Genomic DNA, 25,300 nt, shown 5'->3' with positions numbered 1-25,300 from the left:
ATAGACACAAGGTATCAAGTTAGTCCTTTCTGCTTAGAGAGATCGGGTTTCTTTGTTTTTTGTTTTGAATGTTTTGAGACCAAAAATACTAAGTGCTAAAATGGGGCAACAGAAACAAATGTTGGCTCCTCGCTAATGAACTATAATACTTTGAAAGAGATAGTGATTAATATTAAATGTTCATGTCTGATATGTTTCTTTTAAAAGAGAAATAAATGCAAAATGGTTAACTGAAACCTAGTGAAAGTGAAACTGGTAGTTGCTCAGTCAGGTCGGACTCTGTGTGATCCCAAGGACCGCAGTCCTTTCTGTCCGTGGGATTCTCTAGGCACGAATACTAGAGTGAGTTGCCATCCCCTTCTCCAGGGGATCTTCTCAACCCAGGGGTCGAACCCTGTCTCTTGCACTGCAGGCAGACTCTTTACTGTCTGGGCAACCAAGGAAGCCCAACTGAAGTTTAAGTTGTGTGGTTTATTTCTTAGCAATGTAACTGCACAGGAAGGTGCTTATTTATATTTTGAGATGATATGAAATTAACTCAGGATATGGAAGCTCATTTCAGTTAAAATTTCCATTGTGCTTTTCTAAATGTCTCCCATGGCTGCTTTAAACCCTGTCTAGATAAACTGAAATAGTTTCATAAGCTAATACAAAAATAGAGAATATCTGAATTAGTAAAAATGAAATTATGTTTCTATTAATATGGATGACTCTGGGATGGATGGCTTCTTTTTGGAGGAGACTATACATTTTTTTTAATAGCAAAAGGAGGGATGAACAATAAACTATGAACTACATAAACATATTTACAAAATTCAATAAAATACTATATATAGGCATTAAAAGGATGAAATGAACTGTTGAGTACTGATATAGACAGACATTCAAGATATACGATTATAAAAAAGGCAAACTGTAGAGCAGACTGTGTGGGATGACATCTTCATTTATGTTAAAACCAAGCCCCACCACAACAGCACACACACTGGTACATGTGCTTCAAAACTCCTGACAATTACAACAAAATTTTGATGTTGTAATCTAGGAGATGGAATGAGAAGGACTTTTCACTTTCTATACATTTTCATAAACTTTTAATTTGGGGGGATTCCCAGGTGGCTCAGTAGTAAAAATATATCTGCCTGCTAATTTAGGAGATATGGGTTTGATGCATGGGCTGGAGAAGATGACTTGGAGAAGGAAACTGCAAACCACTCCAGTATTTCTGCCTGGGAAATCGCATGGACAGAGGAGCCTGGTGGGCTACAGTCCATGGGGCTGCAAAAAGTTGGACATGACTTAGCTACTATACAACAACAAAGTTTTAAGCATTATGCTTTAAGCTTTAAAAAAAAAAATTTACTTTTTTAACAAGGGGAAAAAATCTATCATGAAAAAAAAAATTTTTTTTTTTTTTTTAAAGTATCAAGAAAATGAATTCCACACAGTGACAGTCTAACACGTACCCTTTGTCTTTGGCATGGACATCGGCACCATGGTGGAGGAGGTACTCCACGACAGACACACGGTTATAGCCTGCCGCGAAGTGTAAGGGCGTGGAATGCCGGCCCTCTAAATCTCTGCAATTCACATTCTGAGGGCTGCAAAGTTGCTTTATTGACACACACACACACAAACACAAAAAGAACATTAGTATTTATTTAAGGATCTTGCACCAAAATAATGCAGGCATCTTGGATAAGTTGTGATTTTCTAATGAGTATTTCTTTGATTAGATAATACAAGTGACGTTTTAAAATCAGCAAGATGTTCTGCTTTACAGTGTCTACAAATATTATGTTTGCACAGCAATTTCACCTTTTTCAACATTTCCTGGCCGAAATCCTACTCAAAAAGAAGAAAACATAATAAAGCAAGCATTTCCAAGGCAACGATGCCTTCCTTTCATTGTTACAAGGCTTTCTTCCCCCTGAGAGCCTGTCTGCTTGTACCAGCACGCTCTTAGCCACCCTTTGCTCAAATAAGATTAACCCTGGCTGACGGCAGAACGACCCAAAATTTTTGCCTGCTTTGACGTGGCAACAAGAAGGCTCTGGAAAAAATTACATTCATTCTGTCTGGGCCACCCCTTTGGCCCTTCGGTCCATCAGAGCAGAGCCAAGCAATCAACAATGTTTTACCTGATCTTCAAGGGGATATTTGTTTAGGTCTACAAGTCAAACTGATTCTGATCACACTAGTTTTTGGCCTTCTGTCTCCTTCAGCTGTGTCCTCCAAATCACCTCTCTGTCACCTGTTTGTTTTCCTTTTGGACATTATCATCTCAGCACAAGCTCAACTCTGTCTGCTTATAAAGCAGTGGAAGCAAAGTCAGGCTGGAGAGGCTGCATCATTGGTGGTGACAGATGGATGACAAACAAATATGTGAGTAATAATTTATAAAGAATTTCATTTTTTTTCCAGTGAGAGAATTATTATCTACTTGAGAAGTTAAACATCATCTCCATTTTACAGATAAATAAACCAAGGCTCAGAGAGGTTAAGTGACATCCTATGTCCTAGAGTGGTAAGGGGTAGAATTAAAACTCAAACCCCATTTTCCTGATTTTTAATCTTGCGATCCTTCTGCCACTGCTTACTTATTTAATTATTTAGTCACTGCTTACTTATTTAATTATCCCAAATTTAGGGAAGTGATGTGAAGAGAGGTAATGAAAAGAAAACTAAAAAAGGTTAAAAAAAGCAGAGAAAAAGTGACATTTTCTAGGCTACAAGGTCTGATGTCAAGGGTTTTCCAGGTATTTGACAGTCTGGTTGTTGCTCCTGCCACTGTAGTGAGCTGTTGTAACAAAAACTCAGAACCTGGAAGTTAACTATAGATACACTGAGAAGGTGCTGGTAGGGTGAACACAGGATTTTTCAGGTGGTAGTTTTTTTTACACAACAGAAGGAAGTCTGGGCATAAGGGAGAGACTCTATAACCTAAAGAGCCATCATCATTTGGTCAGATTGTATCTTTTCATGACAAGTGAGTCTGTAGCTACATTAATACATAAATTGTAGAATCAAAAAATACTTCCCAACTGCAGGATCGTAAGGATGATTTCCTAGAGCAAAGGTGAGAATCTCTTGGAAAAGGTCAAGAACACTGTTTCAACTCTACTGTACTATTACCTGGGCTTGCACTAGCTTGAGAATTTATAAGTGTGGTCCAAAATAACACTTGAATTTTAAAAAGTGGAAAGAAATAAAAAGAGCATTCATATAACCAGAAGTAAAGTGACTAAAAAGTGATTTAATGAAAGACACATACTAGGAAATTCTTCATAAAGATCTCCCCTTATGAGTCCACTCTGCTCATCCCTTTTATTGTTTGAATTTGAGTTGTTTCACTTACAAGCTTAAAATGAATTGGGAAGCAAAGGTTTCAAAGAGCTACCCAAGACATTATAAAGCACTGACATACCTTCACAGTTTCCAAGTCTCCGGCTTTAGATGCTTCTAAGAGTCGATAGTCAACGTCAGAAGTGCGTATAGGTGTACTTTCTGCAGAAAAGACAAGGGAAGATTACTGCTGGTTTTTAAGGAGCCACAGAGTAGCAAAGGAGGGAAAACTATTTGGTAAATGGAAAGAGAGATGTTAACATAAATGCTGTCAGAGTGTACCATTAAAACTTTACTATTGTATACTGTTGGTAACTACAGGCTTGTGAGATAAAAGTGCTGGTTTCTAAAAGTGGATCTCAAACCTGGTGTTAACAGGGGTTGTTAAATAAACCTTTAAAATATTGCCCAGAACAGAACCCCAATAATTTACTATACATTCTATAAAACTGATGTATTCTTTCAGGAGTCATTATAGACATAACCTGGAATTGGATTAGTAAATACAGGTACAACTATAAAGTTCAGCCAGTATATGGTCTATAGACATACAAATTTTTTGTAGAAATATTAATTTAAAAAATTATATTGTCTTCTAAATAAAAAAAAAGAATTCTCTTTAAAAAGAAACCTTTATAAGGACAAGATTTTACCACCAAATTCTATTATTTGTATTATCCTTCCTGATCAATAAAAAATATGAAGACTTAAACTAAAAAGTTCTGGCAAATACTAAATTAGGCATTTAATGACCCATATAATGTTTTATCTTACTAATCAATTTTTAAGAAGAATTATCAAAATAATAAAAAATTTTCATTTGTGATTCAGTATTTAATTTTATCTTTTATTAGCAGCCATATATTCTAACTTTATTCATTTGGAAGACATTTTAAAAGCATTGCTGGAGCAGTCTGCTTAATTTATTCAATCCTTTCCTCCCCATTTTATCAATTACCTCTAAAAACTACATATAATATTATGAGAAATTCTGATGTAATAGCTATATGTTTGCCTGATTTATAGTTCCAAATTGCAGAAACTAACCTAAAATCCACTATTAAATGGTTCTTAGTACAAGTATAAGAGAAAAATTTGGAATGTTTGACGTTAAAGAATTACAAAAAGGAGAATGCTGATGGGCAGGGCCACAGGCTAAACTGTAAGCAAAGAAAGGCAGGAAAAATTTTTAGGCCAAGAAAACATTCCAAAGAGCCCCTTAAAGCAAGGGGCACAAAGTCTGTGTATCAGTGGACAGACCTGGAAGCGGAAGAACAGAAAGCAAGGTCTGTCTGTATGAACTTACCACTCAGAATCTGCTGCACGGCCTCGTTCCCCATCTGTGCTGCTGTAAAGCCTTGTAAGGAGATGATGGAGGGATCAGAGCCGTAACTCAGCAGCAGGCGGCATGTCTGCAGATGACCAGCAAGGGCAGCTCTATGCAAAGCGGTCTGACCAAGGGTGTCCAGTGCATTCATCTGAAAAATCATTGAAGGGGGCACATGGGACTGAGCAGCTGTTTTGTTCCCCTTTACACCCTACTAAATAAATTCTTGAGAAAAATCAATTGTCAACTTTTATGAAAAATACAATAGACTATTTATAAACTATTCATGAACTCTTGCATACTGATTCTAAAGAAATACCATCTTCTTAGCTGCCCTTCTCTGACCATCTTATCGAAAATTATAGTATACCCATCTCTTCCCTGAATGACTGCCTTCCTGTCCATCCTCCATTCCTTGCCACTCTCCTTGACAACTCGAGGTCTCTGTAAGGTCCCCAAGGTCTGGTACTCTTGTCTGAGGTTCGCTGCCTGCCACAGCAAAGATGCACATTAAATACTTTTGGATGAATGGGTTCTACCAAACTTGTTCCCAGAATGTAAAGGCAATAGAGTAAGTAAGCAAAGATAAAGTAATTAATTGTATTTCTTTTCTAATTTTAGTAAATGATTATAATAGAATGACCTAATTGCACTACAAACACATTTAACCAAAAACTTGTTTCAAAAATTCAAAAGTTCCATTTTTAAAACTTTGAAAAATCATAATGAAAGAATGGTTACTTTTAAGATGGTTAAGACAATGTTAAACTTTGGGATCATGTTTATAATTTGATCAAAACTAACTAGTCCTAACCTGTTTTCTGGAATGCCCCAGTAAAGACTACTCTAGTCAGACCAAAGTCCACATTCATTATACACGATGCTTCTCTCAGAGAAGCCCTTTGTTCTGCCTTTCTGGATTATGAGATTCATGGCAAGTCTCACCTTTTCTAGGATGTCTTCCTTGATTACTTTAAACCTTGATGATTACTTCCTTTCTGAACACCTATATCAATTCAGCACTATTTTAGAAAGTAGAACACTGGGATAGTGTTTGTTAACCAAGTAAAATTAAGGTTACTGAAATATGGACTATATTGCATAGGTTTTCTGTGTCTAGAATGTTCCTATTAATGGTACACAGTAAATTCTCAAATACATACTGGCTAGTTATTCAAAACACTTGTGTACCCCCCCACCAAATACAAGAATAAGAGACGATTTAAGACAATTGGTCTTCCTGTCTCCAGTCTTTCACTGTTGGCAAGGGTTCAAATAAATTCTTAACAGTGTTTCACAAGATTCACCATGAAATACTGACAAATTTAATTATATCGTATTTGCCAGCAGAAAAATGACTATTTATACTTAAAGCACAGTCATTATTAGCATGTACTGATGGAAAACACAAGTGGTCAAACTAAATTTGAATTTTTCTATGGATTACGTTCTCATCACAGGAGAAGAACTTAAAACTGAGAACATTCTAATCGTTAACATTTTCCTGGAATTTGCATAAAACACCAATTCAATTACAGTGATGGAAATTCTCAATTCAGTTCATCAAATCATGAGAACACAGTTTGAGAACTACTAGTCTAAAATACAGATCTTACCAAGTTACTCCTCAGCTCAAACACAGGGACTCTTTCGTGCCGTCACATAAACTTGCATCCCTCCACATTTCATTAAAGACCATCTGTCATTTACTTTTACATCACCACCCCTTCTACAGTAATTTTTTCATCACAATCTGATAGGCTTGCTATGCTCCAACGTACACTGAAACTCTATTTTCTGGAGCTGTAGTTTCTAAAGTCATTGCAAAAGGTAAAATTTGCCTTTGGCCAAGATTATCCTTGAAGATACCTTAGCAATGCAGTGGTAGAGACAGATATAGTTTCTCAGTAAACCCAACATCAGCCAGTTTCACTTCCACTGTCTGAGCAAATCAACTAAACACCAGATGAAGTGCAGAGAATATTTTTAAACACTAACAAAACACTGTGTGTAAGAAGTGGTTATCTCTGTAAATACACGTGGTGGAACTGAGTGCAACACAGAAAACTGCAGATTCACCTCTCCCATTTCTCACTCGCTCCGGGGCATGCACTCATGGAGTGCAACACTGAGCAAAAATCACCACTCCCGAGCATAAGGAAGGGACGCAACTACATTTACTAAGTACTTACCAATATTAGACTCTGTGCCTGATACTATATGTTTTAATATATTGTAAGCTATTTAAAAGCAGAGCCTATGCTTTTAAGATTTTCCTAAAGAGAATGACTGAGTACTGTAATGATATGTGGCCGGAAATGTATAGGACATAAAATTATGACTAAAAAATGCCCCAAACAAGCAGACGATAAGGAAATGGTAAGGGGACTTTCTCCAAATTCTAGTCAGTGTGAACAGCCTAGTCTCAACAGCTAACTGTGAGTTCACCTCTTGTCTAAGCTTAAAGGAAATGGTAAGGGGACCTTCTCCAAATTCTAGTTAGTGTGAACAGCCTAGTCTCAACAGCTAACTGTGAGTTCACCTCGTCTAAGCTTAAGCTATCTTTGTCCACATCACTTATGTGGTAATTCATCGTGACTTATTCTGTGACATTTCTGAACTTAGCAATGTGAACTCACAGAATTTTACATTAACTATGAACATGTGATGATGTCCCAATCTGATTTCAAGTAATCTGAGAACTGAAAACGGTCTGTATATTATTTTAGCTATTTTTTTTCTGTTCAAATCAGGGCAAATTAAAATTGAAATTAAAAGAAAGAATAGTAAAAATAAAATCCACAATAGAGGGACAAAGATAGGCATCTGAAACAGGTCTATATCCTGGTAGACAGAAACTACAACCTAGGGAACAGGTGGCAGGCATACTGTAAACTTTTTAGCTTGAAGTTAAGAAACACTGGGCTTCCCTGGTAGCTCTGATGGTAAAGAATCTGCCTGTAATGCAGGAGGCTCGGGTTCAATCCCTGGGTCGGGAAGAGCCCTGGTAAAGGAAATGGCAACCCGCTCCAGCACTCTTGCCTGGAGAAGTCCGTTGAAGAAGAGTCTGGCGGGCTACAGTTCATGGGGTCACAAAGAGTTGGACATGACAGAGCAACTAACACTTCCATTTTTTTTTTTTTGAAACTGTTAACTTCTATTTTTGTTTTTTTTTCTTTTTACATGTGTTCCCCATCCTGAACCCTCCTCCCTCCTCCCTCCCCATACCATCCCTCTGGGTCGTCCCAGTGCACCAGCCGCAAGCATCCAGTATCGTGCATTGAATCTGGACTGGCATCTTGTTTCATACATGATATTTTACATGTTTCAATGCCATTCTCCCAAATCTTCCCACCCTCTCCCTCTCCCACAGAGTCCATAAGACTGTTTTATACGTCAGTGTCTCTTTTGCTGTCTCATATACAGGGTTATCGTTACCATTTTTTGTTTTTTAAAGAAACATTAACTCTGTATCATCCCCCTTTTTTTAAAAAAAATAAGTCTTAAACTAATTTTGTTGAATACTGCTAAATGATTATGCCAACTATCATACACACATCTTAAGTCTACATTTCTGTAATTGGTTTTCTAAGAGAAAGTAGTATCCTAGGAAGTTTATCTTCCTGAAGCAGGATTTGCTCATGCCATCTGCCTATTCAAAAATTTCCAATGGCTCTCCAAGTATTATAAGAACAAACCCCAAACTCTCCAACTGAGACTACTAAGACCTTGCTCCAATATGTCTTTTCAGATTTTCCTTATTTCCCCATGAACTAAGTACCTATTATTCTATCTACTGAACTAACTAGTCATTAACTTGTGACTAACAAACTCCTTTGCTGTCCTGATTGAGTCATTATTTAAAATGTATTCTGAGCAAAAATCAACCACTCACTAGTATAAGAAAGGGATGCCAACTATATTTACTGCTATTTCTATAGATCTAATTCCTGGACATTCCTAGTGAAAATTCTATTTTATTCATGAAATTTCTCCCATTCTCTCCCCAGCCTGCCACCACTAACAGAAGTAATTGGTTTCTCCTCTAAATAACAATCTACCTGTCCTCTCCAATCTGATAATAGATATTCAAGTAGACTGTATTAGTTGAGACTATTTTTTAGATTTTAAATCCCTTAAGACAAGAAGCTTTATCAACTTCAAACTTCCTATATACCTCATGGTAATAAGTGCAACGCCTTGTATACTGGGTGTTTGAAAATGGTTGGTAAATGGATGGCTCAAAAGAATGACAAATTAGTAAATTCTGTTGATAAATACAGTTTTTGATATACCATTCTGTATAATGAACAGAGACTACTGAAACATTCTCTAACCAAAAACCATGTATTCTTCTTTCCCCAGAATCTGGAGGAAAAAAAAGCTACATGCCTGTGTTGATAGAATTGTTTAATACTGAAAATAACTGACTCACTTTATCTGCAGTAAAAGTGTAATTTAAGTTTTTACAGATTATTACAGGCCACTGTTATCCATGGTAGGATGTACACAGGTCAAAGCATCTCCTATGAGGAATGAAATAAACAAAATGACTACCAATTTAATTCTGAGCTAGAGTTCTGCTACAGTGATCAATATTTTACTCAAAGGTTTTTAATCCTTTAATGTGTTATGAATCCATCGCAGAGTATAGAATTTTTCTAGGAAGTTAAATTTTAATATAATCTGAGAAACATGATTAGTGTTTACTAGCCACACTTGAGTATTATTATTTGTAAATCTCAACATCCACATGGAATTTTAAAAGAAGAAATCAGGTTTTCTGAAAAGAGATATATTATATTCTAATGGTACTTATTTCCTTTGCTTTCTTAAATGGGTACTCACACTGCCCACATGCCCTAACTGTCAGAGAAATAAGTTGCGGAGCATAGCTGATTAGACTCGAGGTGCCAATGCCATGGCTGTGCTAAACAAACTGAAGTCTTATTTATGCTCCCTTTCTCATCTCTGAGATGAGATGGCAAATGCAGGTGGTATATTTCTAAGCCAAAAGTTTATAAAGTAAGGGCTGTGAAGATCATATTCAGGCCACAGAGAAGTACAACAGAAAAATACAGTCTATAAAAAGAAGAATGAAACAGATGAACAAAGACTGGCAGAGAAAAGAAACTCATGCAATCTCAGAAAGAGAGAGACATATACAGAGAGAATGGCAGCTAAGGAAACTAACAGTTATTTCCAAATTTATTGTTCTGTCTTTTGTGAATTTCAGCTATAACTCCTGCAGATCATTTCTTTGGGATTAACTCTGTGGTTATCTCACAGAAGTAATAAGCCAGATTTCTACTTCTGCCTAATCTATATCCAGTCAATCTAACTGAATGGTAACTAAAATGTCTCTGAGACCCTGGCCCCTTGGGACTTTATTCTGATATGATCAAACCTCAGATATTATTTGAACTATAAAAGCTACTTGGGATCTACATTTGTAAAAGCACTTTAACACTTTTGGGCTGACAGAATCTGCTTATCAACTCACCTCTGAAAGAGAATTAATAAAATCCTTATAATAAGCTAACACATTTCTCTAAAGACAGCAAAGATTCTTAATCACTCTCATTGTGAGAAATAAGTTCATTAAACACCAATTAGTATTGACACAATTTCTTTTTACATACAGTATAAATAAATCTGTCAAATTGAGACATGAACATCAAAAAAATTTCTTCATGTTCCACACATTTAACAGATGCTCATTAATGACAAAACAGTAGTGCTTTCAAATATGAGAAAAAGAACTTCTGAATTAAACCTTTTATTTCTAGGTACTAACAATACCATATGCAACTGGGGCTTAGGTTCTACTTAATAATGACAGTAGACAAAGCAGTAGCAATAGAATGCAGAATGTCAGAGTAGATTAACAATAATAAAGAAAGAATGTCTTTATGTCTCTCTTATTTAGGGTTTACAGTAATCTTGTAAAGCAGGGGGCTCATAGACATATTTTTTTAAGATACAGACATTTACTCCTGTAAAAGTGGACTTCTCAAATAAGTTGGTTAATAACCCCATTTTCTTATAACCATCATTTCCTTACTAGTCCTTTGTCTTCTATCCTTTTACTGAATCCTGCCTGTTTGCCTCTCCAGACCCGTAATATCATCCTTGACCCTGCTTCGTCTCCTGGGAAAATCACTTCTATAGATGACAGCAATGGCTTTTTTGTCTTTAACTTTTTGTTGTATTTGGCCAGAGGGTGGTGGGCAGGACCGGAATGAGGAATGTGGATGAGGTCTACCCTTATCAAAGGCTACAGATGCTGTCAGGCGGTCTTCTCTAGCTAGCCCCCGCTTTTGCGCCCCTTCAGGCCCAGGGATGACAACGGCTCCCACTTGCTGCTGGTACTCCCTCATTCCTGTTGACTTCCTAAACCTTGCCCACAACTTTGTATATAATTTATTAAATATTCCCCAGATTACCCACTTTGAGTGTGTATTTATTGCCAAAACCCTAATTAATACAATTTTCTACCTCTATACCTTTGGAATATCTCCTTCAAAAGTGTGTGTGTGTGTGTGCACGCTCAGTCCTGTCCAACTCTTTGTGATCCCATGTACTGCAGCCCACCAGGCTCCTCTGTCCACGCAATTTTTTCAGATGAGAATACAAGAGTGGGTTGCCATTTCCTTTCGGGGATCTTCCCGAGCAGGGATCAAACCTACATCTCTTTTGTCTCCTGCAGTGGCAGGCGGATTCTTTACCACTATGCCACCTGGGAAACCCCCTCTTCCCACTACTGTTCCACAAAGATGAGCAACCCTCAAAGGTTCTTTCCTTGACTCTCAGCTCATCTCTCCACATTCTCTACCTGAAACCTTTCTCATTCCCACAGCATGTGATCATTATGTCAAGGGCTTCCCAATACATATTTCTAATCCCAAACTCTCTATCATGCTCCAGTCCTGTGTTCTCAACTACTAGTTTTATTTAATGTCCTTCTATTCCTCCTATCATATTAACTCCAAGTACAAAATCATTGCCAACACGTAGCTTTCTTACTTCCTTAACTGTACCACCATTTTCTAAGTCTATTCAAGCACCCAATTCACTTTCAAGTAACACAGCTTAGTATTTCAGTCTTTCACAAATGACTTTCGTCATTCTCTTCCTTCTTCACTACTGATGCCACTAAACTGATTCAGGATTAGCTTCAAGTTTGGTAATTGCATTAACTTTCAAACTGGTATTTGTCATAGAAACCAGCACATTATCGTTATCATTTTACATCTCAATGGTGAACTAGTGGATCAAAAATTAGAAAGTGATTATACACATATGTCTTATATAAAATTTAGGTAATGAAGGGAAATACATATTATATAAGTTTAGAAAGACAAATATGGAAAAAATTACAACACTCATACTTACTACTAATTAAAGAAAGTATAGTTTGTATGCAAAGTACTATATAACATATATATATATATATAAGCTCATTTAATTTTTACCAAAACAAAACAACAGTCACACTTGTAGGGGAGGTATTAATACCCATATATTACTAATGAGTTAACTGAGGTTCAGGAAAATTAAGTCCAAGGTCATAAAACTAGAAAGTGGAAGATTCCAAACAGAAAAGTATACCTGCTTATGTTATGTACACAATGTGCTTAATTTAACAGGCACAATGAACCTAAACTTTGTATTACCAAGCTTTACTCAAAAGAATGTTTTGGCTTATATTACCAAGTTCTATTTAAGTAAGGCAAATTAGTTAATGACATCAGATCTCCCTACCAAATTCTCTGCCATTTCTGATTTACTAGTTTTAGCTTAAGAACTGGGAGCACGGTGAGGAGGTGAAGACAGCAGAAGGGTAGAAGCAGCATAAGAGAGCTGAATGTAATTCAAGGCTAGGCTTGCTTGTTGGGAACGTGCTTTTAGATCAAATGGAAAAAATGAGTTGTTCAAAAATCAAATTGAAACCCTAAGTTCCCCAGAAAGAACACCAGGCAGGCAAACATTAGGGCCCATCAGTAGCTAAATTGGGTTTTTACAGGGAGCTTTTACTAATGCTAGTCACCAGATAAAACAACCCTAAGGGACAGCAGTCTGCCTTGGGATCAGGGAATGAATGAATGGGAGGGTGGAAATAGGTATCTGTGGGTTCATAGCCCTGCTTAATTTTTTTTCCATTTAAGGTGCTTAGTAGCAGGAGTTCTCAATTTTGTTGAACTACAGTGGGAGGACTAGGGAAGATATAGTAGTCTAAAAGCCATTCTACAACACTGGCAGGGTGTTTAAAATTATACACATGCCTGACTGATGAATTGTGACGTTATTGATGAGAATGTACTGTGAACATGAAGGGCAGAAAAAGATTTACAGCCACAGACCTAGAGTAATGCTGACTAGGATAGGTTATATAAAATAATGTTATTTCTCATTGAACTTTCATGAAATAAAATGACTAATGGGAGGCAACAAATAGATACTTTCCCAAAATGAAGGGCATTATTCATGGTTGTTCAAGAACATTATAAATGCCATAAGATATTTTTAAAAATAGGTCAGTGATAAACATAGAATGGTCTTAACAGTAGCAGAAAGCCCACTTAGCTTATTATTTTCTGCTTGGTAGAGCAACAAGACATTATTTATGTAAGAACACAGTAGCTGTACCCTCGAAACAGGTAGTAAATCTGTAGAACTGCTCCTTTCATTCGGTTCATCCTGCCTCTTTAATTAAAAACATCAACGGTCCTTTTAAAGCAAGGATATACTAATTTTTGCATCATGCACTTCAGGAGTAAAAATGTGTTTTGAGAACCCTCTCAATATTCATTTATGTTCATCTGTAAATTATAACCAAGCAGTGCTAAACTAATGTATAATGAATATTATAAAACTTACATAAAAGGAGAAATTACAGAGGATGTGAAGCAGATGAAACAATAAAATATTTAAAAAATTTTAAATTATCAGTTGTACAAAATGTCATTTGGCTCAATTAAAAGATTTTTAAAAATCTTATAAAACTGTGATATAGATTTGAGGGTGTGATTCTAGGTTCATTTTCAGTAACAGCTAGATTTCACATAGATATGTGGTGCAACTGGGAAAAGTACATTGTTGCGAAGTCTTCTAAATCACAATGCTTATTTTTAATTTTTCATGTAATTTACTATGTTAAGGCTTTAATTGAATTTTGCTAGCAAAATTGCATCTTTCTTGATTCTTGCAAACTTATGATAAGATACTGCACTAAAATGTCATAAATAGGTTCAAAAACTACCTAACAAATTAAAAAAAAACAACAACTTTAAAACAGGTTAGAAAATTCTGTTGCCCAGTTTCAAATTATACAGATGACAGCTAGTTGATAAACATACATCATTTTTTGGCAAGAAACTCAAAAAACAGCAGATATTTTCTAAAAACTGATTTTCAAAATGGCCTCTTCATTTGTTAAAAGTTCCTTTTAAAAAGCAGTTACTTTCTCATTCATTTCTCTAAAATATGTAACTTTGATCTTTAAGGTTCTGATTATGTTTCTTTTTAAAAATATGTACCTACATGCAAGTAATAATCATTTGTCACTATATAGAACTATAAGCAAATTTTGAACTCACTTTCATTAAAAAAAAAAAAGGCAAAACAACTAAGTATGTCAATTCCTGAAAAATCCTCATTTATGAAATAGCCAGATAAACCTTTCTTAAGATTGTCATGGTTGTTTCCTCTGATTTTCAACAATGGTATTTATCAAGATGCTACCATTTAAAATAATACCCATTAATCTACTCATGTAAAGTGCAACGTGTCACATCGTGCTGGATGTGAGCAGATGAGTGAGTGTATCCCTGTCAATCCCCCACCACACACACACACACACACAGATTGATGGCAGTATCAATCTGTGTGTGAAATAGTAGTAGATGTTAATTTCTCTGTTCTTAAGAAGTTAATAAATTACTAGGGCTTCCCAGGTGACGCAGTTGGTAAAGAATCCACCTGCCAGTGCAAGAGACGCAGGTTTGATTCCCCAGTTGGGAAGATCCCCTGGAGTAGGAAATAGTAGTAGATGTCAATTTCTCTGTTCTTAATAAGTTAATAAATTACTAGTTATTAATAAATTACTCTTTCAATAAATAAAAATTCTAGTATTTTCCCCCTCCACCCAGTGGCTCCTCTTGTATGTTCCACAGAGTGTCTATATCCTACTTTGGGGACCCCTGCTTTAAAATATACACTCTTGCTTTCTTTCCTTAGCTTCTGCTAAGGCGCTTGGGTCTTCCAAGGAAGCTAAGGCCATTTTGGGGTGAGGCCCTCACTTCATCCAGCAACTAGCACGGCGCCTGGCAGCTCCCACCGAGCACCCAACCACACCATGGCCTCCGTCTCGGAGCTCGCCTGCATCTACTCTGCCCTCATTCTGCACAACGATGAGGTGACAGTCACAGAGGATAAGATCAATGCCCTCATTAAAGCAGCCGGTGTAAATGCTGAGCCTTTCTGGCCAGGTTTGTTTGCAAAGGCTTTGGCCAATGTCAACATCAGGAGCCTCATCTGCAATGCGGGGGCTGGTGGACCTGCTCTGGTAGCTGGCGCTGGACCAGCAGGAGGTCCTGCCCCATCCACCACTGCTGCCAGCTGAGGAGAAGAAAGTAGAAGCAAAGAGAAGAATCTGAAGAGTATGATGATAACATGAGCTTTGGTCTTTTTCACTAAACCTCTTTAGTAACATATTCAATAAAAAGCTGAGCTGTTAAAAAAAAAAATTGTTGCGGATTTAAAAATTTTCACGTTCAAGTACCTCTGAAAAACAACCAGCTTGTTTTCTTCAAGCAAAATTTCCTCAAGCAATTCATGGGAGTCCTGGAGTTGCAGATAATGTCACTCAGACAATGCCAATAAAAATGGTTATTAAAATTTTATTTCTTTTTATTGAGGTTATGTGAAAAAATGATTACCATTACTGGTTTGAAGGAACAAATGTTCTTTAAAATAAGTAGCAATATTTTGCCCATCATTTACATAAATTATTTTCTGATAAGCCATCATTGATGTTGACTACCAAAATATATCAATTCCAGTATTAAGGTAAAACAGTGTAAAGTTGAAATGCATTTCAAACGGTAAGACCCTAACCACATTTATTGCTTTAGAGAAGAATGACAGTAAAGTACAACATAAAGCACCAGGAATTACCTCTATTAGCAACCAGATTTAAATCAGCTTTAAAAGAGAATCAGTGAATTCAAACACATGTTAACAGTCCTTTATAAGATTAATTTCTTCAGGAGAATCAGAGAGGAGAGGAACAATCTTTAAGTGCAGCTAGATACTCAGTGCCGAGACTGGCACCTTATCTCAGGTGTGCCTTTTACCTTTGCTCCGTGTTTATGCAGAACTTCCATGACATCATTGTGGGCTCGCTCTGCCGCAACGTGCAGGGGAGTCATGAAACTGCGGAGAGGAGAAAGGAAAAGGTCACCTCTTAACTTGTACCGCAGTATTGCTTTAACTACAGAGCAACGCCTTCTGCGACTGCACTTACTCTTTATTTTTCTCATTAACATTTGCTCCTTTTCGAAGTAACAATTCTGTCACTTGTTTGCGTTTGGGATGCAGCGAGGCCACAGCACAGTGCTGTAACATAAAGAAAAACCAGTGGATAAAATAAACTGTGTAAAAGTAGATTTCTGAATTGAAAAGCACCTGCTGACTATTTAAAACACTGCTGTCTCAAAACATATATTTTCACATTACGGAGACGACCGAAATTCCTCCTAAATACACTGTGAGTATGAAACACAAGCCTTTAAATCAAGGTGAAATTATGTTCTTAGTTGAGCATTTAGAGAGACTTCATTCCTTTCCCTTTAGCCAATAAGCAATTATCCAGTATATATTTACTTGAGGTATCAGAATACTGCCTCTCCGAAGCTAAAAAAATTCATAACTGAATTACCCAGTCCTCCAGTAGGTTGTCAGCCACAAAAGTCAGTATTTCTCAAGCTCTTCCCCAGAGATACTCCTAACACCATTGGAGAATAAGTCCATATGCCCAGGGATAGGTAAGAAGGTAAGAGACTTGAAGGAGCTTAGAGGGAGACGTATTCTCAGAAATTTTATGTTTTATCCTCTATTTATACAACCTTTGTGTTCAACTTCACTTCATATTTGTATTAAAATTTAAAAAGTAAAAAACTATGTACTAATGAATAAAATGAACACTCTGAAAAAGCAGGTCAGGTTTAGTCCATGGCTTTGAGTGTGTCCTGGCATATACTGTGTAGCCTGAATGTATCTAAACCCCTGCATGGGGGCCACACATACAGTTGGCCTATTTTGGTTTGGTAACTCTTACAATGTTGTTTTCAGCAGGTATTGCCTACAGTTTGACCCTTCTGTGCCAGATATAAGTTAAGAATGTTAACTGAAGCATATTTAGAGGTTTGTGATAGAGGCATCCCTTATGCTTAAATTCTGTATTAAAGTGTAATCCAACAAGTCCTATACCTGAAACTTAATGTGATCATTGACAAAGAAAACAGAATCATCTTTCTCCAAGTACATTAACAGAAAGAAGATGAATAGTTTAAAAAAAACAATATTTACAGTCTGGAACAAAAAATTTCCTAGTCTTACTATATTTCATTAAGGAATATAATAATTCTTTGACTACAATTGCTCAAAAGGATGAGGCAAGTACCTTTGAAAATAATTTAATCTTCTGTAGAAAGCAAATTTTATCTAGCAACTAGCAACCACAAGAAAAGGGAGATTCTATGAGAAAAATCACATTTTGTATTTCATGAGCAAAAAGTAGGTTTGTTATAATATGGTTGGATAAAGGCAAATGTAAAAATAATTTTCAAATTAAGGTTGAGCAAATGGCTCTTCTCTCACCCATGAAAGCAATCATCTCCTGAACCAAATTTAAAAATCAATGCAACCAATATTAAAATGCAAATTCCTGGCACTTGAGATACTAAAGTTACCAAGGTTTCTGAAATGAAAATTGTATTTTGAGTTTACACTACTGTTACAGACCCAAGGAACGGATTAACAATAAGATCTTACCAGTGCAGTTTCATGAGACTGTGGCTGTTTGAAATTAATGATTTCCAGAGCAAGTGTTTTTTTAACTTTGGCTAGGTCTGCTTCTCTGGCTGCTTGTAGCAAAGAGTGACCTTTAAATTCATCTGTTAATGAAATAATGGTGACATATAAATCTTTAAAATCTATAAAAATCATTATCATGATTATAAAGTAGGAAACTTATTAATTTTACATATTCCTCTATTTTAGCAACAGCCACAACATGACAAAACAATGATACAAGTGCAGAGGAGGAGGGTGTAGGTTAATGAAAATGTCTGAAATAAGACTATTTTCTACTCAGCGTTCACATACAGATACACATATAAAGATACTCACTCCAGCAAAGTTTTAAATCAAGTTGACTTAAATGTACACCAAACAGAAACCAGTTAAGTAATTTGTGAACACTTATACACTGGAATAGGCTTCCCTGGTGGCTGAGAGATTAAAGCATCTGCCTGCAATGCGGGAGACCTGGGTTCGATCCCTGGGTTGGGAAGATCCCCTGGAGAAAGAAATGGCAACCCACTCTAGTATTCTTGCCTGGAAAATCCCTTGGATGGAGGAGCCTGGTGGGCTACAGCCCACAGGGTCGCAAAGAGTCGGACACAACTGAGTGACTTCACTTTCACACACTGGAATACTTTCTAACTCGTAAACAAAACGATAGCTCTCTATATATTGGACATGAAAGTATATATTTTAAAATGAAAATTCAGGTAGCAAATGAGAAAGGGAAGGTTGACCCATTTTTTGGGTATGATTACTACTACCTTACCATCAGCACAACTAAATACAACTAATGATATAAAAAATACATTTAGAGAAATATTCACCAAAATATTAACAATGATTATATCTTAACACAGAGGAAGGGAGAACTGATTTATGGGGGAAGTGCCAGAGTCTGAAAAATTTTCAAAGAACAGTTAATGTTATATATTTATTATCTATATAAGCAAGTAAGACTTTTTAAAAGGCAGTTCTAAATTAACTACATGAATAAGAATCCACTACTCTCATTTATTAAAAGCAAATAGTCTTATTTTTTATTTTAAAAGACTGGAGTATATTTTGATAAGACTACTTGTTAACAAAAAGCTGAAAATTGTTCTGAAAAGATATAAATGATATGTGACATAATATGTTACATAATTCCAGTCCTGCTCATGTTCAGGCCTTTGCATCTGCCTGGCATTGAACTCTTTCTCTTTGCCTTTCTCTCTTTCCTTTGAGGGCCCCTTGTCACTTTCTTTCCTCCCTTATAAGACAGAGAGAGACAGAGACACACACACGCACACACACGTAATTAACTACTACTTGTTGCTCAGGGCCTCAGTTCGGATACTCTGGATAAGCCTTTCCGATGTTCCCTGTTAGGATTCGTTCTTCTAAAAGCCTCTGCACTTGCCTTTAGCCTTCTGTCACAGGGCTTATCGCACTGTTTCATCTGTGACAGTGGTCCCATTACTGACCACAGTGTTTGGCATACAGTAGGTAGCCAATAAATAATTGTTGCATGAATGCTGATATGCATAAAATAAGTCATGGCAGGTTTGGGGGAAAACATTTTTGTTTAACTGTGTGTTTAGTGGTACTTGATCATTGCCAAATTCCTTGAAGTACATGACTTTGAAACTTCAGAAATCCTAATTACCTTGAAAACTTAACATTTACAGAATGCCTTAGAAGTTTCTCTTTATAAATGCCTTTTGAAACAAGAATGAAAGCTACTTTTAGGATTTTCAACTCCAGTATGTGCAGAACCCACACTATTGTGTTCATCTGGGTTCATGAAAACAACAAATAAAAAAGTCAACAAGAAAGAGTAGAAGAAATGTATGGAGAAAATGCTGTAATGATGGGTATGATCAAAATGTTGTTTTCTGTTTCCTGTATAATTTTCCTAAAATGAAGTCTGTGATTGCCTAGCATAAAGTACATATGAAATAAAGTCTGTTACTGTGATTGCCTAGCATAAAGCAGTGAGCATGAGGATGAGAACTGGTTAGAAAAGTTCCAACTTTGTTAAATGCTTTCCTTCATTAGTAGAATCTTATTTAAGAAGATACTGAGAAGGTTGCAAAATACTCTAATCAGGGAACTTTTTCCTTTACAAAACTATAGAAATCTTGGTTAAATTTTAATGTTTACACTGGAATCAGAGAGACCAATGAAACAATGTAAAAACCCATGACAATACTTGTATTTACAAAATGACTGGAAGGAAAAAAGTCAATTGGTGACCGGGGATAAAGCCAAGTCTGGGGTATAAAACTAAAAGAAAGAAATTAGAAAAAGATATTAAAAAATAAATACACTTTGAGTTAAGTTAAATTCAATTCAATAAACCTGCTGGACACATAGCATGCACAATGTACCGTGTTAGGTTGGGGTACAAGCCCAAACACGAACGCCATCCACACATTTTTATTAGGTAATAAGGCACTCTGCAGGTGCTAAGAAGATACAATAATAAAACCAAAGATCTTCCTAAGAATTTAAAACTAAAGTGAGGAGACAGAACATCACATAGAAAAATAAACTATATAATGGAAGATAACATATGACAAGAGTCATATGAGTGGGAGAGAGAAAATATGCACTCCACAAGGATTCATTGCCAAGACATCTGCCCAGTGATGACCTGGTTTGTGCGGGCCTGTAATCTAGTGGATGTCATCTGTTCCGGCACCAAAATAAGTTTGGATTTCCATTTAAACGAGATCAAAATCGCAAGGAATTCTTCCTGTTTTAACATAAATTTATATTCTGTTTAAACTTCATTGATGTTTTCATTTTGACTATGCCTTTTTCTTAAATGATCGTTCAAAGGTTTTCTCAGGTGTTTAAATCCAGTTATCTGATTCTTAGCATCCTAGATGTAAGACAGTATCAACTATGGGACAAATTTAAAATTAGGTATGTGACACCTACTTTAATTTAAACCTGAAATGCCTACAGGTAGAATTAAATATATCTTGGTATTTGATATGACAACTAAATTTAATACAGTATTCTGAATGGGATCCTGGAGCAGAAAAAGGACTTCCCTGTGAAGGACAGGGAAGCCTGCTGTGCTGCAGTCCATGGGGTCGCAAAGAGTCAGATACGACTGAGTGACTGAACAGCAACAGCAATTCTGAAAGGGATCCTGGAGCAGAAAAAGAACTTTAGGTAAAAACTAAGGAAATCTGAATAGAGTTACAGCCTTTAGTTAATAATGTATTGGTACTGGTTCATTATTATGACAAATGTACCATATTATTATGTTTATGGGGGGAAACTGGGTATGAGACATATGAGAACTTTCTGTATTAATTGGTAAGTTTTCTAAATCTAAAACTATTCTAAAACAAAAGTTTATAAAAAACATGCATATGTAAATATAAGATGTATCAGTATCTGAGAAAATTACTTCAACCAAGTCGTAAAAATTATCTTATTTAAATTTGGACTAGTGATTGTGCTTGGGCTGTAGCACAAATAAAAACATGACTGTGCAACTTGCAGGGTCTGGGCAACAGTGAGCATTCCATGATGTTATATAGCATCTTTATTACCAACAGTGTAAGAATATAAGCCCTGTGAGCTTAGAGATTTTTTTTTTCTGGTTTGTATACATCTACGTTTCCAGTTTCTGACATATAGTAAATGTTCAATAAATGGTTACTGATGAACTTATCCTCTCTAGTCTTAAAAAAAAAAAAAGAGCCTGAACACATAAATTAGAATTAAGCTTGAATAAACACAAAATAATATAGTGTACATATATAAGATTCCTGCAGAATTCATAAAGAATCAGAAAAGAGAATAACTAGTTAGTCTACATACAAGAAGACAAGGCCATTATCTAAGTTGGACAAAACATCAGCCCTAATACCAAAAAGAAGATATTCTAATTTACAACAAGCAGTGTTGATTTTAGGATATAAATACATACAAGTCAATCTCTCCCGGAGCTCAGGGGTTGGAGCCATGTCCACTGCGCTTTTGCCGTGGCAGTTGACTAGAGTGGGATCAGCACCATGGCTAAGTAACAGAGAGCAGACCTCTACGCGATTCTTGGAAGCGGCCTCGTGAAGCGGGGTAAACTGCCACAGATCCATAGCATTAACACAAGCTCCGTGCTGAATTGAGAAAAGAAAAGTTAATGGTCAGCAATCATTTCACTGAATCAAATACAACATTCATTTCACTGTAAATTTCAGTTATAACTCTGAAATGTCAACAACTGTTTTAATTTCAGCATTTAAAATACAGTTTAAAATAAGCTGAATACTTTAAACATTTCAAGGCAACAGTGAATATTAAAAAAAAAAAACACAACAATTTTGGTCTCTTAAAAAGCTTGGTAAAAAATCCCCATGAGTAAACTCATAACAAATTAAAGGCAAACAATATTCAATATCTTTAATTCTTCTTACCTTTAGTAGCAGTTCTGTGACTTCATAATGTCCATATGAACACGCATTATGAAGAGGCACAAGTCCGCTAAACAGAAAAAAGCAAACTAAGACACTGTAATGTCCAACAACTTAGTCATTCATCCAAGAAATGCTAAGAAACAAAAATCTAACAAATTCCAATACAATTATATTCAAAATATTTTAAAGTAATAAGAGAATACAAAGCATAACTAATGTCCAACCTTTCGTTACTTATGTTATTTTATGTCAATCATTAAGGAACCAAGTAGAAAAGCTTTTAAGTAAAGGTAGAATGCATGTACTAATTACAAACTGCCTGCTTTATATGTTAAGTATTTACAGAAAATAAATGTTAACTGATGGTGAACTGAAATATTCCTACCATATTATTTTACTTTCATGGTGATTTCCAACACAAGAATTCAATATCTAAATTATTATAGCTTGCATACCCAAATGTCACTCTGCACAAATCAAGGACCCTCTTGTTGGGGGTGTACTTCTCTTGAGGACTCACCTATGGTTCACCCATTTGCTTTCAGACATGTACAAGGATTGCAGAGGTGTACAAGAGCATCAGGCATGTGTGCCCTATACTATGGGAACACCACGTACATATGGCGCAGAGAACGGGGCAGGCAAGGGAGAAACAGAGCACCGAAAACAGCAGATTTGAAATGGTAGACTCCCCTTCTGAGAACTGTCTCAAGTACTGAGCTCTTTCTTCTTGTCTCTGTTTCCTCATGTGGAGAGGGGCAAAGTGAAAGACAGCCTTCTCTGGAGCTTCTTTCCTTTACGCTACCCATCACGACTGTAATAGGAATCTACATCACAGGGGCAGTCAGGTAATTATCTTTTAGATATTAAAGTGGCATAAGGAGAAGTGTTAGCCCAATGTATAGGCTAACAGATCCAATTTCCACGTCCCTGGAGATTAGCTAGGAGACTGGTACAAAGTTTTCCAAAATTCACCTGTTTATAAAATAAATGACATACTACTTTTTTTGGTTCCCAGACACCTCTCTTTCACATCAATCTTCATAAGTATCTTTAAGGTTTTCTCAGTTTAGATGGTCAAGATTTCATCAGGAAAAACATTAAAATACTGTATACTTAAGATTTTAGCTTATTAATAAAAGATGATCCTTTCATATCTGATAAATAGAATAGTCATATTACTGGGTTATCAGAATTTTTGATTCATCTATCTTTCTGAAGTACAACTTAAGAGTTGAAAAATAGTAATTGCAATTGAGAGAAATTTTGACTGCAAATAATAGAATACAGTAAAATTAAACTAATTTACAAAATTGTTATGAGACAAATCCTTAATTAGTAGGAATATGAAAATAAGTCAAATCACTGTGAACGTTCTCAAAATGCTGTACAAGCCATAAAACAACGGGATGTAAGACTCTGCCCAGTGCTCAAAAACTTTGGTGTATCAGATGTTGAACACCAAGTGTAATAAATGACCCATGAGTGACACCATTCAAGAAAATAAGCAGATACACGTACCCTTTGTCTTTTGCATGCACATCAGCACCATGCTGGAGAAGAAGCTGAACGATCCGAACTCGGTTGTAGCCTGCTGCTAGATGTAAAGGAGTTGACTAGAAAAGAAAAAGAAACAAAGGTAAAATATCAGGTAAAATAAAGGTAATAATTCTTATTTTGGCATTTAATCTGTATTTCTTTAAAGGCAGTGAGTGTTAACACATACAGAAAATACTGAGGTGAAGTGCACAAATTCATCTTTCTTAATTGGATAAGAGACAATTCACTCATCTCAGAAGTAAATTCTAATTTCAGTTGTTGTTGCTGTTTATAGTCACTAAGTCATGTCTGATTTTTTCTGCAACCCCGACTGTAGCCCGCCGGGTTCCTCTGTCCATGGGATTTCCCAGGCAAGAATACTGGAGCGTGTTGCCATTTTCTTCTCCAGGGGATCTTTCAGACTCAAGGACTGAATCTGCATCTCCTGCATTGGCAGGAGGACTCTCTACTTCTGAGCCACCAGGGAAGCCCTGTAACTTCATGTCATTCACCTATTTCTCCTAGTGGTTTTTTTCAAGGCCTTCAGTTATCATGCCCTACTCTATCTACTCTACATTATTTCTTAGTTTCTTTACATCAAGGACCATTCCAACTGTTCTGGGATGTCAGAGTTCATATTCCCCATAACTGGAAATACTCTTCTTTATCCTACTTATGCCCTGTCCACCATTCAAATTCTAACTTTTAAATCCCAATTCTATTATAAAGAGCTAGCTTTCAGAATTCCTCCGTAATAGGAAAAGCTGAAAAACATCTCTAAAGAATATCTGAAGAAATTCTAGTGGAAAAAAAAAAACAACAACAAGATAACGGACTGTATTCATCCCACCAGACTGCTGCTAGCAATGGGTCAAAACTAACTTCCTACCTTAGTAGGATATGCAATGAAATATGCCAAGACGGTATTTAATTTATATGCAGTATAAATACAAGAGGAAAATAAAGTTTCTCTTCAACAAATTTGTCACATTTTAATTTGACCCGTTATCAAAAGGTTCTCTGCTCACATATAATATGAAAATGAAAAATAATCAAACTTCTTACCTTTAAAAAAAATCAGAAATAACATTATTTTAATTAAAAGTTTCTCCACAATCATAGCAATTTCCCTACCTCTACTCATTCACTTCAAGTTTAAATACTGCAATGGCTTCTCATACGCAGTGGGATTTTAAAAGATTTTCATTTTATTTTCTTCACATATTTTGTCAAGATACAAAAGAATTACTAACTACTGTATTACCTATTACTGCTTTCAAGGCACCCCATACATTTTATTTATTCTGACAGTCTCTAACTTTAGGAATTATTCTTGAGCAAAACATAGCTAATAACGAGGTCGGGTAGATAGAAGAAGGTCCTGAATAGGAAGTCAGGAAACCTGATCACAGTCCTGGGTCTTACAGAACTGTAAACGTCATGTTAACTACCAGCTTAGCTTTCTCACCTGCAAAATGGAGATAAAACCACTCCTCTTGGCTATTTCAAAACAGTGTGCAAAGTTTTCTCCCATATTTAAACACCTTTAAAATGTAAAATGCCATATGAAAACAGATGATTAAAA

The 25,300-nt window shown here is 36.1% G+C and overlaps 1 protein-coding gene and 1 pseudogene across 1 annotated transcript in view; one reads left to right on the top strand and one right to left on the bottom strand.

Moving 5' to 3' along the window:
- TNKS (tankyrase) overlaps nt 1-25,300 on the bottom strand; it is a 156,640-nt gene that overhangs the window by 31,161 nt on the left and 100,179 nt on the right. The window contains exons 6-14 of the mRNA NM_001206160.3: nt 23,698-23,792; nt 22,177-22,243; nt 21,693-21,879; nt 17,729-17,850; nt 16,200-16,291; nt 16,030-16,108; nt 4,652-4,823; nt 3,428-3,507; nt 1,467-1,612 (exon numbers count right to left, since the gene is read on the bottom strand). Of these exons, the coding sequence (NP_001193089.1) occupies nt 1,467-1,612; nt 3,428-3,507; nt 4,652-4,823; nt 16,030-16,108; nt 16,200-16,291; nt 17,729-17,850; nt 21,693-21,879; nt 22,177-22,243; nt 23,698-23,792 (1,040 nt within the window). The remainder of the gene's footprint in view (nt 1-1,466; nt 1,613-3,427; nt 3,508-4,651; nt 4,824-16,029; nt 16,109-16,199; nt 16,292-17,728; nt 17,851-21,692; nt 21,880-22,176; nt 22,244-23,697; nt 23,793-25,300) is intronic.
- On the top strand, nt 14,637-15,543 carry LOC112444620 (large ribosomal subunit protein P1-like; annotated as a pseudogene).

This window comes from Bos taurus, chromosome 27, assembly GCF_002263795.3.
Source record: "Bos taurus isolate L1 Dominette 01449 registration number 42190680 breed Hereford chromosome 27, ARS-UCD2.0, whole genome shotgun sequence".
In the NCBI taxonomy this organism is placed as follows: Eukaryota; Metazoa; Chordata; class Mammalia; order Artiodactyla; family Bovidae; genus Bos; species Bos taurus.
Note: the sequence above shows the minus strand (reverse complement) of the source record. Positions and strands in the feature narration are given on the sequence as shown.